Source organism: Lolium rigidum, chromosome 7 (genome assembly GCF_022539505.1).
Source record: "Lolium rigidum isolate FL_2022 chromosome 7, APGP_CSIRO_Lrig_0.1, whole genome shotgun sequence".
NCBI lineage: Eukaryota > Viridiplantae > Streptophyta > Magnoliopsida > Poales > Poaceae > Lolium > Lolium rigidum.
The window spans coordinates 138,044,335-138,061,641 of record NC_061514.1 but is presented as its reverse complement, the minus strand read 5'-3'; the positions used below and the strand labels follow the sequence as shown (position 1 = coordinate 138,061,641).

The window sequence follows — 17,307 nt, the reverse complement described above, 5'->3', positions numbered from 1 at the left end:
GCCTTCTCATCCCATCCTTATATTATGCTAAAAAAAATCCCCATCCTTATTTAATAATTGGGGAGATTTTTTTCCATCCCCATTCTTATTAGGTTCAGGACGAGGATCGGGTTCCCTATGAATAAGCGAAATTCAAATGATATTCTCATAATTTCATGATCTTACATTTTTGGCACACAATAATAACAAGATTTTGTAATATATAGTTGGTAAAATGACAACAAATTAGTATCATATGTTAAATATTACTAAAATATTTACAACAGACACAATATTACAACATATTTCATATAAGAATATACCAACTTACAATTATAATGGGGCATAGCGGGGAACGGGGATGGAGATAACTTAATCCCCATCCCCATTTTAGATAGCGGGGATCAAAATTTCCCATACCCGTCCCCAAATAGATGAATTCCCCCACGGATTTACGGGGAACAGGGCCCCATAGCCATCCCTAGGTCCAGGTGCTAGTCATCCCACCGTTTTTATTCTGATTCAAGTGATGCCATCCCACAATTTTATAGTATATGAAGATTTTTTTAATTGTGTGAATAATTTTTTGTACCACGTAAATAAGGTAGACTGCAATTTAAAAATCTCAATTGCAAACCCACATGTAACTGAAGAAAATCTTTGATGCAACTTGATGACTGCATTTTACAATATATTTTAAGCATGTAAAAATGTGCTAATTGCCACTCATATCATCCTCCATCTAGTTCTAATTGTGCCATTTTCAATGAGTGTTGGATAACTATTAGTTTTATTAGTTTTTCTTGTCTTTTATATGTGTGTAGGTGCAAGATGCAATTATGGATAAAGCAAGGCAAGGGGAACAAAAGATGGAGGAGGTGCATCCACCAGACTCAGCCATTTGGAGGGTAGAAAAATATATTTTTTCCCATAATCACAAAATACAAATTCAAGACTATGGTGTTGTAGCCTTCGTCCATACGAGTTCAAAGAACACCAAACATACATGCAGAGTGGGAGGTCGTATCGCGGCTTCCATGTCGGGAGAATCTCACTGGATCATTCGGAATACGTTAGGCGGATCCGTGACGTGCACGTCAAGAAGTAGTCCATATTATGATAGTCTTGTAGTGTCCGGGTACGATTCCTCCATGTAAACCCTAGATCACGACACCTTTATAAGCTAGATCTCGAGAATCGTTGAGGTAGACCTAATCCTCTTGTTGTAATCGTGCAACTATTGGCTTATAGTGAATCATAGCAGCACGTATGACCTCGATGCCGTTGTGAGATTTAAAGCTGGTAACTTGTGTCTCACCATCCCGATAGCTTCCCGCCTTTCGCCAACCCCTCTCTCCACGTCGTGAGGTACCCTCTTTGGCGTACTTGTCAATCACACAACAACAACGCCAACAGATGGTGACAAGAATATACCCATTGTCCATGAAGAACGGCGGAGACAAAAACTCCAAAGCTCCTCTACAATGCCAAGCCAAGCCATCAAGGTGGGACAGAAGCTAGATGCTTTTTATTTCAGACAACACCACCGTGACCGTCTAAGTGACATCACCACGATATCGCAACAAAACGAAATAAATTTTGCTACACCCGTTGAGAAACCAGAGAGGTGTGTTTTTGTACTTAATCCATGTCATTTTACCTTTTTGGCAAACAGGTACTATTGACTATACGATGGTAGCGTGAGGTTTCCAAAGTAAGTGCCATTTTCTTTTGAACAAGAGACTAACTTACCATTTTTGTTAACTTCAATTTAGAAAGAAGGGAAAATCTAACGAAAAGCGCCGCACACACAGCTCTATCGTGCGGCGCGCCACGATACGTGCAAACTACATCGCGGCCTATAGGAAACCGGCACCTTTTTGGCGAGCCCGTAACCCCAGGCGATTTACACAAAAATAACCCAAAACTGAAAGAAAAGCACAGACTGACCCTCCGGCGAAACTATTTCACGGATCTAACCCTTTTGTGTGGCGCCCCTCTCAAGGGCGCCACACATGCCCATGTGGCGCCCCTGGCTCTGGCGCCGCACACCCATCCGACGTGGCCCGTGGACGCTGAGCTGGTGACCCCGATCCGAATCTACAGTGGGAGTCCCTATCTACTTTCGATTCCCTTCTTACTGGCTTTGCCAATACATCATACTGATTTGACGCTTCCTTACGCTCTTTCTTTCAAGCATTGCTTCCAGGACAACGGAGAGTATTCCAAGATAAAGAACCAGAACTGAGGTTGACACTACTGAAAGATAAAAGAATGGTGGATAGATGGATTCGCACCATCCCAAAACCGAAATACAGACAGACCAAAAAAAGACGAAAAGAAATACTCCACCACCAGCCTACCTACTAGCATGTATTAAGCGAATAGCTTGTATGGTAGTTGTTAAAGAAAAGATGTACGGGCACTCTCCGCCATCTTCTTGTCTTCGGATCGGGGTCACCAGCTCAGCGTCCATGGGCCACGTCGGATGGGTGTGCGGCGCCAGAGCCAGGGGTGCCACATGGGCATGTGTGGCGCCCTTGAGAGGGGCGCCACACAAAAGGGTTAGATCCGTGAAATAGTTTCACCAGAGGATCAGTCTGTGCTTTTCTTTCAGTTTTGGGTTATTTTTGTGTAAATCGCCGTAACCCCACCAGCCCGCACCTTCTTTTTTCACCTTATCCCTATCCCTGTGATTAGCTTTTGACCACACAGAGTACCGACTGTGGGAGCTCTGCCACAAGCGGGAAGATCGAGGAGCGCCGCGAGCCCACGACCGGGAGGCGGAGCTGTCCCTCTGCGCCGTCGCGGGCGAGTATTTGCGGCCTGCTCGCGAGGAGGAGCCTCTTCAAGCGCGGGGAGACCTTCTCCGGCGAGCGTGCGTTGGTGGAGGCCGCGCAGCGCGGAGCACGCGCGGGGACGAGGTTTCCTCCCCCGCCGCCGAGCACGTATCGTGGGAGGCCGCGCGCCGCAGTTCGCGAGTCGGAGTGGCTGCAGCCGGCGAGCGGGAGAAGGAGGCTTCCGCCTCCACCGACAACAAGCACGCATCGTCGAAGCCCCGTGCCGAAGAGCATGCTTCAGGGGGAGTGTTAGATTATATGTTTCGGTTAAGCTAGACTTGTAACGCAAGTTAGGGTTTTAGGCTTAGTCGGTTGGCTCTACTATTTATATCCCTTGTACCCCAAACAGTTTTGTATCAATTGTGAGACATAATACAATCTTACATGGTATCAGACTAATCGATCCTGACCTATGGCGCCGCCGCCTAAGCCGCCACCGCCGCCGCCTCGGTTACTTCGACCAGCAAGCCAAGGCCGCCGCCGCCGCCCGAGCCCTCGGCCTCTTCTACCCCTCCCACGGCTACTCCTCTCTCCTACACGGACACCATAGCCGATGTCACCCCCTTCATACCTATTACTTTAGATCTTGCCCAACACAACTACTACCATTGGCGCCACCTCTTTGAGGTTCACCTCGGGCGCCGCAACCTCCGTCATCACATCGCCGCCGACGCCGCCCTCGTCCCGACGACGCTCGCTGGATCACGGATGATCTCGCCATCATCCAATGGATCTACACACGCGTGTCCACGGAGATTTTCAATCTCGTTTTCCGTGAGGCCGCCACCGCCGCCGCCCTCTCGGGCGTCCCTGCGCCGCCTCTTCCAGGATAACGCCGACGCCCGGATCAACAACCTCCACTCCGCGATCCGCAACACCCCTCGGGGGACTCCTCGCTCAGCGTCTACCGTCGCCGCATCCGGACGATGGCGGATGAGCTCCGCGAACTAGGCGATCCTATGCCCGATCGCCGGCTTATCAACATCCTTCTCCAAGGGCTCGGCGACCGGTTCAAGACTCAAGCGGCCATGATTCCCTTCATGCAGCCTCGCCCTTCCTTCAAGGAGATCCGGTCCCTCGCCGCGAACGCCGATGATGACCTCACACGGCGGGAGGCGCGGCCTCACGTCTTCGCCGCCTCCACCCGGCCGCCCTCGCTGCCTACTCCCGCACCGGCAGGCCCGACGAGCCAGCCCACCGCCGCGGCAGGACCCCGGTACCGTTTCCGGCCTCGGCCGGGCAGCCTCCTCCCCGGCTGGCATCCCAGCCCCCAACTACAAGGGCAAGAATCCGATGTACCGGCCGCCGCGATCCGCCACTCCACCAGCCGCCTCGACGCCCGCGCCAGCACCTGCCGCTCCTCCCGCTTGGCGCCCGCCACCGGCGGCACCGACGCCTGCGCCGCGACTCGCCGCGCCGCCTACCCGGCGCCCTCCTCATGATCCCCGGACCGGCATGGTTCAGGCTTGGTCCATGCCCCGGGCGGCCCCCTCTCCGATCGGCGCTCCTCCGGCTTACACGGGTGCTCGGGCACCGGCCTTCGCCCCCACACTGGTTCCCCCGGACTCCTCGGCCAGCGCGCCCCGCCGAACGCCTACCACGCCGCCCCCGCCTACTACGACGGGGGATGCCATACATGCCATATCAGCACCCCCGCATGTTTCAGCCTTCGCCCGTCCTCATGCCGCCTGCTCCAACCGCCCCGCTGCATCAACCGACCTCCGCTCCTTCACCGAGCTGGGACCAATCTGCGTTCTTGCAGGCCATGAACAACTTCGCTGCCCAGTGGAAACTCGGGTATGGACTGGATTTTCGATTCCGGTGCTTCTAGTCACATGTCCGCTTCTAGTAATATGTCTGTCAAATTTTTCCACCACACCACTTTCATCCATAGTCCTAGGAAACGGCACTACTATACCTATATATTGCACCGGCCAAACCACCATACCTACACCCACCAAACAACTCCTCCTACGTGATGTCCTTATTGCACCCGCGCTAATCAAAAACTTAATTTATGTTCGTCGGCTCACCCGTGACAATCTTGTTTCTATGGAATTTGATCCGTTTGGTTTATCCGTGAAGGACTACTGCACCAAAGCGGAGATCGCTCGGTTCAATAGCTCCGGCGACCTCTACACTCTCCATGGCGCCGCCACCCACGACCCACCCACCTCCCCGGCGGCGTCCGTCGACCTCCGGCATCACCGTCTCGGCCACCCCCACAACGCTACCTTGTCTTCTATACTTAGCGAATTTTCAATAAATTGTAATACGGATAGTCATAATACCTCCATGTGTCCCTCTTGTCAGCAAAGGAAAACATGTTCGCTTGCCCTTTAGTTCCTCTACTACCGTTAGTACCTTTCCTTTTGAACTTTTGCACTGCGATTTATGGACATCTCCCCATACTAGTGTCTCTGGCTTTAAATATTATCTAGTCGTTCTAGACGATTTCACACACTTTGTCTGGACTTTTCCTTTACGCAACAAATCAGACGTACACACCATTTTCCTAAACTTTCAAAAATATGTCGCCACACACTTCTTTCTTCCCATTAAATTTATCCAATGTGACAACGGCAAAGAATTTGATAACTTTCAAAACCGAAACTTCTTTCTTCAACATGGCATTCTTCTCCGATTTTCATGCCCATACACTTCACCTCAAAACGGCAAGGCAGAACGCTCGCTTCGCACAATTAACGACATCATTCGCACCCTTTTAATCCACTCCTCAATGCCACCAAAATTCTGGGCCGAAGCCTTACGCACAGCCACCTACTTACTTAACATCCGGCCTCACAAGTCCAATACAAACTCTACACCATTCTACTCTCTTTACCTTAGTCATCCCAACTACTCTAACTTCGCGTCTTTGGCTGTCTTTGTTTTCCAAACACCGCCGCCATCTCCACCAACAAACTATCACCTCGCTCCATTCCCCGTGTCTTTCTAGGATACTCTGATGAACACAAGGGTTATCGCTGCCTGGATCTCGTCTCCGGCCGCGTCCACATCTCTCGGCATGTTACTTTTTCCGAGCATATCTTCCCTTTCTCCACACGGACACCCTCCCAAACTCCCATTGACCCATCGCCTACCCTACATCATCCCTTAGCTCACCCCGCTAGGTTTCCTCACCACTACACCGCTCCTATCGCCACCCCAGTGCCCTCCTCGCCTGTCGCGGCAGACCCTTCAGCCGACTCCACTGCCGCGACAGCGGGGTCGGCTGCTTCCTCTGCCGAGTACGCACCTCCACCCGATACACCCATCTCCCCCGCCGCTCCTTCTCCACCTATTCCACCATCTTCGACGTCTGACTCATCCGCTGCGCCTGACGTCGTTGTTCATCCCACTCCACCTCTACCACCCCATGCTGTTCCTACCCAAGCTCCCACAAATGATCACACAATGCGCACTCGGGCCAAAACGGGATTTCACGTTCCAAAAGGGCCGCGTCTCAATCTTCATGCCACCACTTCTCCGATCTCCCCCATCCCTAAAACCTTCAAAAGTGCTCTTCTCGATCCTAACTGGGTTGCCGCTATGCGTGATGAGTTTTCTGCTCTCATTCACAATGATACATGGCGCCTTGTTCCTCGCCCTGTCGGTGCAAATATTGTTTTCGGCAAATGGGTTTTCCGCCAAAAATTTCTCTCCGACGGAACTCTCTCTCGCTACAAGGCTCGCTGGGTTTGTCGTGGTTTCTCTCAGCAGCACGGCATCGACTACGACGAGACCTTCTCTCCCGTTGTCAAGCCTAGCACTATTCGCACTGTTCTTAGCATCGCCACTTCCTCTTCTTGGCCCATTCACCAACTCGATGTCAAAAATGCCTTTCTTCATGGTGCTCTCCAAGAAACTGTTTATTGTCAACAACCTTTAGGCTTCGAAGACTCCTCTGCTCCCGATCATGTTTGTCTCCTTCAAAAATCTCTTTATGGTCTCAAACAAGCCCCTAGGGCTTGGTTCCAACGTTTTTCAACTTACATTCAAACAATCGGTTTCACTCCCTCTCTCACCGACACCTCTCTTTTTGTCTATCACACTTCCACACACACAGCTTATCTTCTTCTTTATGTTGATGATATCATTCTCACTCGCTTCCACTAAGACTTTTCTTGATCATATTATTACACTCGCTTAACTCTGAATTCTCTATGACCGATCTTGGTGTGCTTCATCATTTTCTTGGCATCACCGTTACACGTGACTCTAATGGTCTTTTTCTTTCCCAACGTCAGTACATTCTAGATCTTCTCAACCCGCAGGCATGATTGACTCGTCAGCCTGCTCGTACACCTCGTTGACACTAGCGCCAAACTCTCTACCGATGGCGAACCATTCTCGGACCCAACTCTCTACCGTAGCATTGCGGGTGCACTACAATACCTTACTCTAACACGCCCAGAAATATCTTATTCTGTCCAACAAGTCTGCCTATATATGCATGATCCACGAGTTCCTCACTACAATCACATGAAACGCACTCTTAGATATCTAAAACGAACATTAGATTATGGCCTTCACATAAACACCACTTCACCTACTAGTTTGACAGCATACTCTGATGCGGACTGGGCTGGATGCCCCGACACTCGTCGGTCAACGTCCGGATACTGTGTTTTTATGGGTAACAATTTGCTTTCATGGTTACTGTGTTTTTATGGGTAACAATTTGCTTTCATGGTCTTCTAAGCGACAGGTTACGGTTTCACGCTCGTCTGCAGAAGCTGAGTATCGAGCTGTTGCACATGCAGTTGCTGAGACAGTTTGGCTACGGCAGTTGTTGGCTGAACTTCATCGTCCCATCCAGCAGGCCACTATTGTTTATTGTGATAATATTTCAGCGGTTTACATGTCCAGCAATCCAGTTCAGCATCGGCGGACTAAGTATATTGAGATAGATATTCACTTTGTCAGGGAGAAAGTTGCTTTGGGCCAAGTTCGAGTTCTTCATGTTCCCACTACAGCGCAGTTCGCCGACATCTTTATCAAGGGACTGCCAACACAGCCGTTTCATGACATTCGTTTCAGTCTCAACGTGATTGAACCCCACGTTGACACTGCGGGGGGATGTTAGATTATATGTTTCGGTTAAGCTAGACTTGTAACGCAAGTTAGGGTTTTAGGCTTAATCGGTTGGCTCTACTATTTATATCCCTTGTACCCCAAACAGTTTTGTATCAATTGTGAGACATAATACAATCTTACAGGGAGGCTGCAGCCGATGAGCTCGAGGAGGATGCTTTCTGTCGCCGTCAAGCACGTATCCGGAAGGCCGTCGACGAGTGCTCTGCGAGGAGAGCTCCACCCAGCACGGAGCGTAGAGGCAGCCGTTGACGAGCGCAAGGAGGAGGCCAGCCGGCAAGGCCAAGGAGGTCGTTGCCGACAAATCCGGTATCCCGCGTAGAGCCTTAGTTTTTCATCTTCCCATGCACCTCGATCTGTCGGATTTTTCTCCCTTGATTTTTTGGTGGGGATACTCAAGGATTTTTTTTGCATTGAACTATCTTGCCAGTGATTCCATGTCTTCAATTTTGACAAGAGATTTATCGCACTTTACAATAGAATTAGCAACCACAATACTATGTTGGAGCCAGCTAGGCACTAGGATTTTGGCAGTTAATCAGTAGTAAATTGGCAGCTAGGCATCAACATTTTGGCAGCTAATCACTGGTTTTGGCAGCTACGCATTATGATTTGGGCAGCTAATCACTGGTAATTTGGCAGCTAGGCATCAGGATTATGGCAGCTAATATTTACTGTCAGGCTATTGTAGTAGGCTAGTAGCCCACTACTAGAACAACCGGTAGCTGCATTTGATAGATGGGTAATTGGTTCAAAAAAATGTGGTAGCTATTTGTGACTAATTTTGTAGTTAATTCTAAATAATTGGTGTTTTTCCGAAAAAACACGATAAACATTTTAAAATAATCCAATAGTTATTTGCTAAATAACCCGGTTAGCTATTGGTAAATAACCTGGTTGCTGTTAATAAATAATACGGTAATTGTATTTGATAAACCCACATTTGTCAAATGAAATCTGGAAGCTACTGCTAAATAACCTGGTATCTATTAAAATAATGTGGTAGTTATTAAAAATAACCCGGAGATTAATTATTACTAAGTAATCTATACCCTGATAGTTACTTCGAAAAATTCGGTAGCTATTTGCTAACCTGATAGTTACAACTGAATAGCTTGATAGCTACTCCGTATTACTAAATAATTTAGCAGCTAGTATAAACGAGTACGAAGGTGCAAGTACTAGTGATTTATAGTCTACTAGTACTGTACTAGTGAACAGACTACCCACCGTAGTTGCATGTATTTTTTACGATTGATGTACTACTAGTTGCTTGCAAGCGTTTCGAGGCTGCACGCTAAGTGGGACACAGGCAAAATAGGACGGTCAGCTGCATGCGTGACGCCAGGAAAGGGTCACTAGTCGCCGCACGAATCGGTACATATGCGGCGCCGCATAGGTAGTAGAGTCCTAGAAAGAACGCATAAATGACGATCAAAGCAAATATACTGTCGAACTGGAGGTACCTTTTGTGAATCAAGAATTTAGAAGGCGCGTTTATGTACAATAGCAATGCAGGCAATGAGCATCCTCGGAGGCGCACGCATCTTTTCAGCACGGCTGCCATTGTGATAGTACTACTGCTTTCTACGGACTACAAGCACAAGAATGAATTCTTTACACGAGACTACGACAATGCGAAAGTCTCATAAGGATCCTTGTAAGAGCATCTCCACCCGGTGCTCCCACACGCTTCCCAATAGCATTTTGGATGTCTTAGAGAGAGAAAATATCCACAGCGGCGGTTCTAAAAAGCATCAGCCACTTTGAGACCTAAATAAAAGCGCCAGCACACGCTCGTAACAATCCTTTCGTGAAGGGAGCCGATTGGGAGCACCGACGTCCAATTTCTGCTAAAAAGTTGCATGTGTCCCACTTGCATGCGACACAACCCTCTAAAGATTCTCCTCTCTCCTACTTTTTCTATCCTCACTTGCATGTAGGTGTTTCTATTGAGCTAATTGGTGTGAGACGCTGTCCCAAAATCTAATTGCATATAGCCAACGCTCCCCATAGTTTGGGGCCGGCATGCATGCCAACACTTTTTTAGGAGTACCGGTGGAGATGCTCTAAGGGCATCTCCAACCATGCGACCCAAACAGACGCGCTGGACCATCAGTTATGGGCCGTTTGACTGACCGAGCGGACATCCGGACAGCGGCCAGCGTTCGCGTGTCCGTTTGGGTCGCATGCTGAGCCCAACGCGCGGACGCAGCGCAAATGGAATAAAAAAAGAAAATGAAAATAAAAAAGGAAAACAACAAAAACTAATTTAAAACTAGTGGTTCATTAAACTTAGCCCTATTTTGGGCAATTTTTACACAAAAGAAAGCCCTATATGGGCTTTAAACTAAAAAAAAAAGCAAACCCTAGCCAGGGTTTGCGCGGTGGCCGCTCCCAGTAGTACTCGTCGTCGTCGATGAGGACGACGCCCCCCGGCGGCGACGCGCTGTTCCGGCTGGACACGCCGGAGGGTGCCGGGGACTCCGGCCAGGGCGACCACTGCGCCCTTTCCCAGGCGGAGTGCGGGTCCGGAGGGCTCGCCGGCCTGCGCAGCCGTGCCCTCCGCGCGGACTCCTTCCGGAGCTGCTCCGCCGCTGCGGCCTGCAGCTCCTCCTCCTGCCGGAGCGCGGCCCGACGCTCCTCCTCCGCCCGGAGCGCGGCCCGGCGCTCCATCTCCTCCCGGAGCGCCGCCTGGCGCGTGGCCTCCTCCTCCTGGCGCGCCATCTCGAGGAAGGCCCACGCCTACGCCTGGGCGTCCTCCTGGGCCTTCCTGGCCATCTCCTCCAGCGCGAAGGTGTGCAGAGTCTCCGCGAGGTGCGGCCATTTGGCCAGCTCCTCGAGGTCGCGCTGCTCCAAGGACGCCGCGAGCGCCGCTTGCAGCTCGGGGTCGTCCTCCTCCTGGGGCTCGGCCTTCGGCTGGGGCTGGGGCTGTGGTGCCGACGCGGCCTCGTCGATGTAGAGGCCACCGGGGAGGCAGCCAGCCCGCCTTGCAGGCGTGCGCGGCTGCGCGCGAGGCCGCGCCGTCACGGACGTGTAGCACGTCCCAGTTGGGACTTGTGTCGCCGTACGCGGGGTGGTCCCGGAGGTCCGCCGGCAGCTGCGCGCGTCGCCTCCGGATCTCTGCTATGCGGGCGGGGCCGAAGCCCGGGATGGACGGCACCGGAACCGATTTGGTCTCAGGTGCCAGCCGTGGGGGATGTCCCCCCACGGCATTGGGACGCCGGCGTCCCAGAACATCTGCGCCACCGCTACGGTGACGTAGATCCGATCGCGGCTGGGAGAAGTGGGCGGCCCCATGTCGAACGTCGCCGGCGCGATTCGCCGGCTGCTGCCGGCCTCGTGGTCGTTCGCGGACGGGAGGAACTCCCGCTTCGGGGCGCGGAAGCTCGTGCGTGCGTGTGGCCGGAGTGGAGAGTGGGGGCTGGATAGGAACAGCCCCCCCCCAGTCCACACCGACAGCTGGGCCAGCCAAGCGGATCAAGCGGACACGCGAGGACGCCGCGTGCCATCCGCAGCCACGTAAACCCGACCCAGATTTGGACCGGGTTTGCGTCGTTCCGGACGCCGCGGCCATCCGCATTTGCGGTGCGTCGCCGTGTTGGGCCGCGTTTTTATCCGACTGGACCCATCCGGACGCGCGAGCGCGGGATGGATTGGAGATGCCCTAACCGTACAGTGTAGCCGTCCTAGAACTGAATGCATGCTGCAATGGGTCGTCGTGCTCGAGCCTCTCCATGCTTTGACCGCGAGCGGCATATGTTGGAGCTCGCGTGCCCTGGTGCCCGTGCTAGCAGCCTGGCAACCGATGCTGCAATTATCGGGCGCAAAAGCACCTCGGGTTCCTAGGAAGGAAGTCGCAGATTGCTCCCCCGACCTACTCGCACTCGATTGCTAGCTAGCCCGAGCAATCTGCTGCTAATCACCGGCTGATTACACGTCCCAGTGCCCTGCGATTCCTTGCCGCCACCACGCACGCCCAACCCAGAAAGTCCCGAAAGGTAGCCGCTTTGTGTCAGCCTTTTGTTCAGCAGACACTAGGCACTACTAGAGCGGTACTAGTAGCCCCTACCATTTTTCCGTTTCCTTCCACAGTGGTGCTTCGCTTTTTACCCTGCACTGCTACACTGCACCGCACCGAACTGACCTGCAGGCTAGCCAGTGACCGTTGCGCCCCACCCAAGTTCAGGCACGTCCTACAAGGTCACGGGCACTGTGGGCACGCACGGTCCAAGCGAAACTAGGAGGGAACGCCGGAGCAGCAGAAGCGAGAAGGGAGAGCTGGGGCGGAGCAAACGCCGGAGAGATGGGAGGCTCACCATCGCCGGCGCGCAAGATGCACGGTGCGTCCCTAGCGTCTGCGCTGCTGCTCTGCTCCCTCTTCGTGCGGCCGTCGCAGGCATTCGGCGACCCCGGCGCGTACATTTCTCGGGTGAGCTTGCTCTTTCATTCGACTCCCTGCCATGATTGCTCCCTGGTTCCTTCGTGCTGGCGGTCTACGTTAACGTTCTCGTCTTGTGTTCGACGAATCAGCTGCTTGGCGAGGGCTACAGCGAGGAGAAGCTCCCAATGACCATCGTAGTGCCGTCGGTGCCAGACAACTCCCCGCGGCCAGCACCGTCCTCTGCCGCTGTCGCCGCACCGGCGCCTGCCCCCACGCCAACACCCGCGCCCGCGCCAGCGACGGTGCCCGGCTCGGAGGACTACATGCCGACGCTGCCGTCGGAGGGGCGGGGCCCTGGCGCGCCGTCCAGCGGCAGCGCGGGCGCGCCGGCGCCTGCCGACGGTGCGAGCACCGCCTTCATTAGCAGCAACCCCGCGGTGCCGCTCCCCGCCGGCGTCACCGACTCCGCCACCGTCCTTCCCATGCCCACCCCCGGGCAAGAACAACGCCAGGTAATTAGCCGGCCGCTAACTGCAAACATTGACATCACAAGCTTTTCTGCCTTTGCTCAGCAGCTTTTCACTTTTGTTCGCATCTATTGAGCTTTCTTTCACCTTGCAGGACGTGGGGGCGGGGACGCTGCTTCAGGCCAGGACGGCGCCGTTGGTCCTTCCTCTCCTCATGGTGGTGTCCTTCCTTGCCTTCCTGTTTGGGTAGCCAATACCAGTAGATAGCGGATTCTACGACTGATGCATCGACCAATTAGTTGCTAGCATATTGCGCTCTTGTAATAATCAGCACTGCCTTCTCTACCGTTTAGCCATCTGTAAACAAACTCACATCTGCCCTGTTGCATGCTTCCTGTCTGTCTATTGCCACGCTTGTCTGAGCCAGTTTATTTATGCATTGCAACCGCTATTTGGTGACACACTGAGACAGGGGGGTGAGCTTAGAGCTATTGTTCTGTACTTGCGATTAAGATATGAGGGCAATTTTCCACGCAAGTGAAAATCCCACTCAGTCCTTATTTCGACTACTAAAAGCATCTCCAGTCGCGTCCTCAAACAGCGCCGGATTTAGTGTTTGGTACGCTGTTTTTTCGTGCCGCGTTTGAGGACGTGTCAGTGTCCCGTGGCCCCAAACTTGTTTTTTAACATTAATTTGTTTTTTGTATTTTCATTTCAATAGAGAGGAGGAAGATTACACAAACTAATACATAGTTTGAAACATGGTTTTACATCAACTAATATATATTTAAAACATTGCAAAATGAGAAAACCTAACTAGTGTTGGCCTCGCAGATTTCGTATGTTCACTGCTAAGAAAGAACATTCTCAGCTACTCTCAGTCTCAGTCATCTAAACTGAAAATGCAGCTGGCAATGATAGCTTTGTTGTTCCTATGCAGGGAGAACATACAGAAACCTTCGTGACCGTCTTCACTGCGAAGAAAGAACACTCGGCGTTTTCAATCGTCGTCCTCTTCTTCGTCGCTGTGGTAGTGCCGGTAGCAAGACGTGTCGTCGAACACCTTCACGCTCATCTCCTCGTCGTCTTGGTGGGAGAATGTGAGTACCCAGTCGGCTTGGAGGTCGTGGAAGCGCGCGAACTTCTCCCAGCCGGTGTGGAGGTACATCTTGCCGCGCACGTCGAAGAGCACATCCACCAGCATAAGCCGTAGCCAGCCTCCTCCAGCACGGCCTTATCGTTGCCGGCGATGAACTCGGCGAACTTGTCCGGCAGCCTCTGGATGCCGAGTGGGTCGCCATTGAGGACTACGATGAACTCGGACTCTCACCCCCCTCGAAAAACGATGATGGCACATGTGACATAGGTATGCCTAACGGGCATACCACGAGTGTACCCCTGTGTATATTATTGAGTTCAAGTTGGTGAACCCGAAGACCTGGAGGCCCACGACGCCGAAGATGTGAAGCCCAAGAAAGAAGAGTCAGTATAGGGAAACTTGTAACAATATAAGGAAAGACCCAGTGTGGCCCGATAATTCTGTACTTGTACGACACGGAAAAACCTCGGCTTCACCTCCTATATAAAGGTGAATCAAGGTCGAAAATAAGGATCGAATCATTGCAAATCCTAGCCACCATATTTTATCTAGTTAGATGCCTTTGTTCGTCTGACCACCCTCGAGTTCTACTTGCCCCTACTTTCCATGAAACCCTAAGTCTACAATCCGTAGGCATTGACGAGTCGATACCTCGTCAATTGGCGCCGTCTGTGGGAATTGGAGGTAGCAAGGCCCTGATCTCGATGGCATCGTCATCATCATCATCGACAACAAGCAATGCGATGGAAGGAGGTAAACAAATCCAAGCTGGTTGTAACATCCCAAAAAAAATTCAAAACAAAACAAAGGAATTTCCCTAGTTCCAAATTTTGGAACCAACAAAAACTTTTATTAAATTAAGTGTGAGACATAGTGACCTTGCTTAATTCTTGTGCAATAGCCATGATTGCTTGTTATAGTATTTTGAAGTGAGCTTAAACCCTAAACCTCACCCCTCTTTTCATCACCCAAGTTAAAATAAAATAAAAGGAAATTAAATAAGAAAAAGGCATATGTTCCTATGGCTATTTTTGTGAAACTTTACCCTAAGCTTTTCTACCTTGTGTAGAGGTTTGGAAAACCTTCATAACCCTTACCTAGTGCTTACCAAACCTAATTCAAGTCGTTTCCAAAGAAAATAAAAAGAAACTAAAAATGCCATAGAGGCATATGAGAGTAAAATAGCAAATATGTGAATTTGAGATTCTTGACCCTAAGACTTGTGGTGAATGGTGGGATCACTCCTATATACCATTTCAACACTCAACAACACCATTTGGGTCAAGCCAAGTCAAATTAAAACTCAAATGCAACATATGCATAGAGGCATATGTGACACATAGCCATAAGACCCAATTCTTGTTCTATGCCTTTAAACCTTGACCAAATGATGGGAAACCATCTCTAAACCTAACCTAACACTAAATTAACCCTAACCCATGCCCAAGTGAAGCAAGATGAACAATTTACAAGTTTAATGAAATATGACACATCACCTCTTATGTGTTATGGCCATTTTTGCAAATCTTTGAACAAGACCATTTGAAATGGTTTCAATGGTTTGAAAATGTTTCTAAACTAATAATAATCGCATTAGAGTCAAGAAAAGTCAAATCAAATGGAGAGAAATCAAATAGTGAGAAAATCCCAATTTCACTCACATACACATAAGGCCAATTTTGCAAATCTTCACCAAAGGCCACCATTGCTTGATCTATTGCTTGGAGAATACTTGTATATGTTAAACAAACACAAATGCATCAAAGAAACCAGAATCAAATCCAAGAAATTCTCAAAACCATCACACATATGATCATGGTCATATGTCCACTTTTTAATATCTTCCCCTCTTTGCACCTCTGGTTATATCTTTTCCTAAACCAAACTTTGCTAACCCTTGCCACCTCATCCAAGACCAAGTAAAGGTGAACAACTTCTCTGTTGACCACCCATGCTAACTTTGACTAAGTTGACAAGAATAGAATTGACAAGAGAGGACTTTGAAACAAAGAGAAGATGATCCACTTTTTGAAATGTTGTAAACCTTCATCAAAATGGACACCACCACCACCATTCCATCACTTTAAATATAAGAATGAAGTGCACCAAAAAGAATTTCGAAATTCAAACTTTATTTTCATGCGGCCATTTTATCGAACACATGGCAGGCAGCATCTTTGAATTGTGTTACACTCTTTTATCCAGTAGGTTTTGGCCTAAACCCACTTTATCTGGTGATGATCATACTCCTCCGCAACCCCTGCATCCATCCCAGTACTTGCACCGTCGATTAAAGTGTGGAGTAAGGCCTAAACAAACCATGCCGTGCACCATGCCGGCCACCTTTGCACTCGAGCGACCTGAGCCCCTCCTCTCCCCTACACCATGTCTACAAGCATCCCTGGAGCACGAGGACGAAGCCCATGCCCTGCCCAAACTCGCCAAGCCACGGCATTGGCCAGCCCAAGCACGCCCAGCACCATGCCAGGACATGCCAGGCACGCGGTGAGCGTGCTCTGGAGCGCGCCAGAGCATCTCGCGCCAGCTCGACGTCGTCCTCCCTGCATCCCTATGCCTGTAACGAGCGTCGCCACTCCCACCTCTACCACGTAGATCCACTCGAACGACTGCGGCCGCCTCGTCACCGTCGTCCTCGTCGGAATCATACCGCGAGTACCGCCGCAGACACCGCACGCGCCCGAGCCCTCCCGTCACCTTTTCTCTGCGCCCGCTGCACCTTGAGCATCGCCAGGACGACGCCTACACGTAGCCGTCCTCGCCTCGCCCTTTCGCACGCCGGAGCGGCCACGCCATGATCGACCCTTCACAGCACCCGCGGCACCACCTCCCCAGCTATAAATAGAGGAGCTCCGGGCACAACTTCTTCACACAATCTCCTCCCCTCTCACCACCTGGTTCTCCTCGCACCGATAGCTAGTCCAATTATCCTCTCCATCGCCGAATTTCAAGATCGGAGCCGCCGGAGGCCGCAGCTCACCATCGACGACCGACGCCGCCCGAGCCTCGCCACTGCTACCGGACGCTTCAGCACCCTCGACAACGCCGCCTCGCACCAGCAGCAACACCGCGGGGACCCCGTCACGCCCTCCGACCCCCTAGGCTCGCCGCGAGCTCGTCGGAATCTCACCGGAGACGACGACCCCTGTGCGCCGTTGATCTTCTTTCTGATCTAACGGGCCCTAGCGCTCATACCGTTTTGCCCTTTAAAGGGTCACTGACGGGTGGAGCCCGCATCGTCAGGCGGCCCGCATGTGCGAGTCACACTGCTGGGCCGGCCCAAGTCTGTTTCGTCTGTTTAGCCCATTTCGCGTTCCCGCCAAGCCCAACAATTCAAAAATGGAATTTCTGTTTAAATTCGAATTCCCTGCTGATGCCCACTTCAAATTTGAATGGTTTAAAATCTACTGAACCAAATTTAGC

General features: G+C 51.2%; 1 protein-coding gene across 1 annotated transcript; it reads left to right on the top strand.

Annotated features, from left to right (window-relative positions):
- The first annotated feature begins 12,222 nt into the window (after positions 1-12,222).
- LOC124672057 (skin secretory protein xP2-like) lies at positions 12,223-13,017 on the top strand. The gene is made up of 3 exons (XM_047208349.1): positions 12,223-12,348; positions 12,450-12,812; positions 12,922-13,017. Exons 1-3 carry the CDS (start codon positions 12,223-12,225, stop codon positions 13,015-13,017), a joined length of 585 nt encoding a protein of 194 aa, XP_047064305.1.
- Positions 13,018-17,307: the final 4,290 nt, after the last annotated feature.

Bases quoted from the DNA above. Each gene is read 5' to 3' on its own strand.
- LOC124672057 (XM_047208349.1), top strand. From the start codon at position 12,223: ATGGGAGGCTCACCATCGCCGGCGCGCAAGATGCACGGTGCGTCCCTA. The intron at 12,349-12,449 runs GTGAGCTTGCTC...TCGACGAATCAG, and splicing joins CCGGCGCGTACATTTCTCGG to CTGCTTGGCGAGGGCTACAG. The intron at 12,813-12,921 runs GTAATTAGCCGG...TTCACCTTGCAG, and splicing joins CCGGGCAAGAACAACGCCAG to GACGTGGGGGCGGGGACGCT.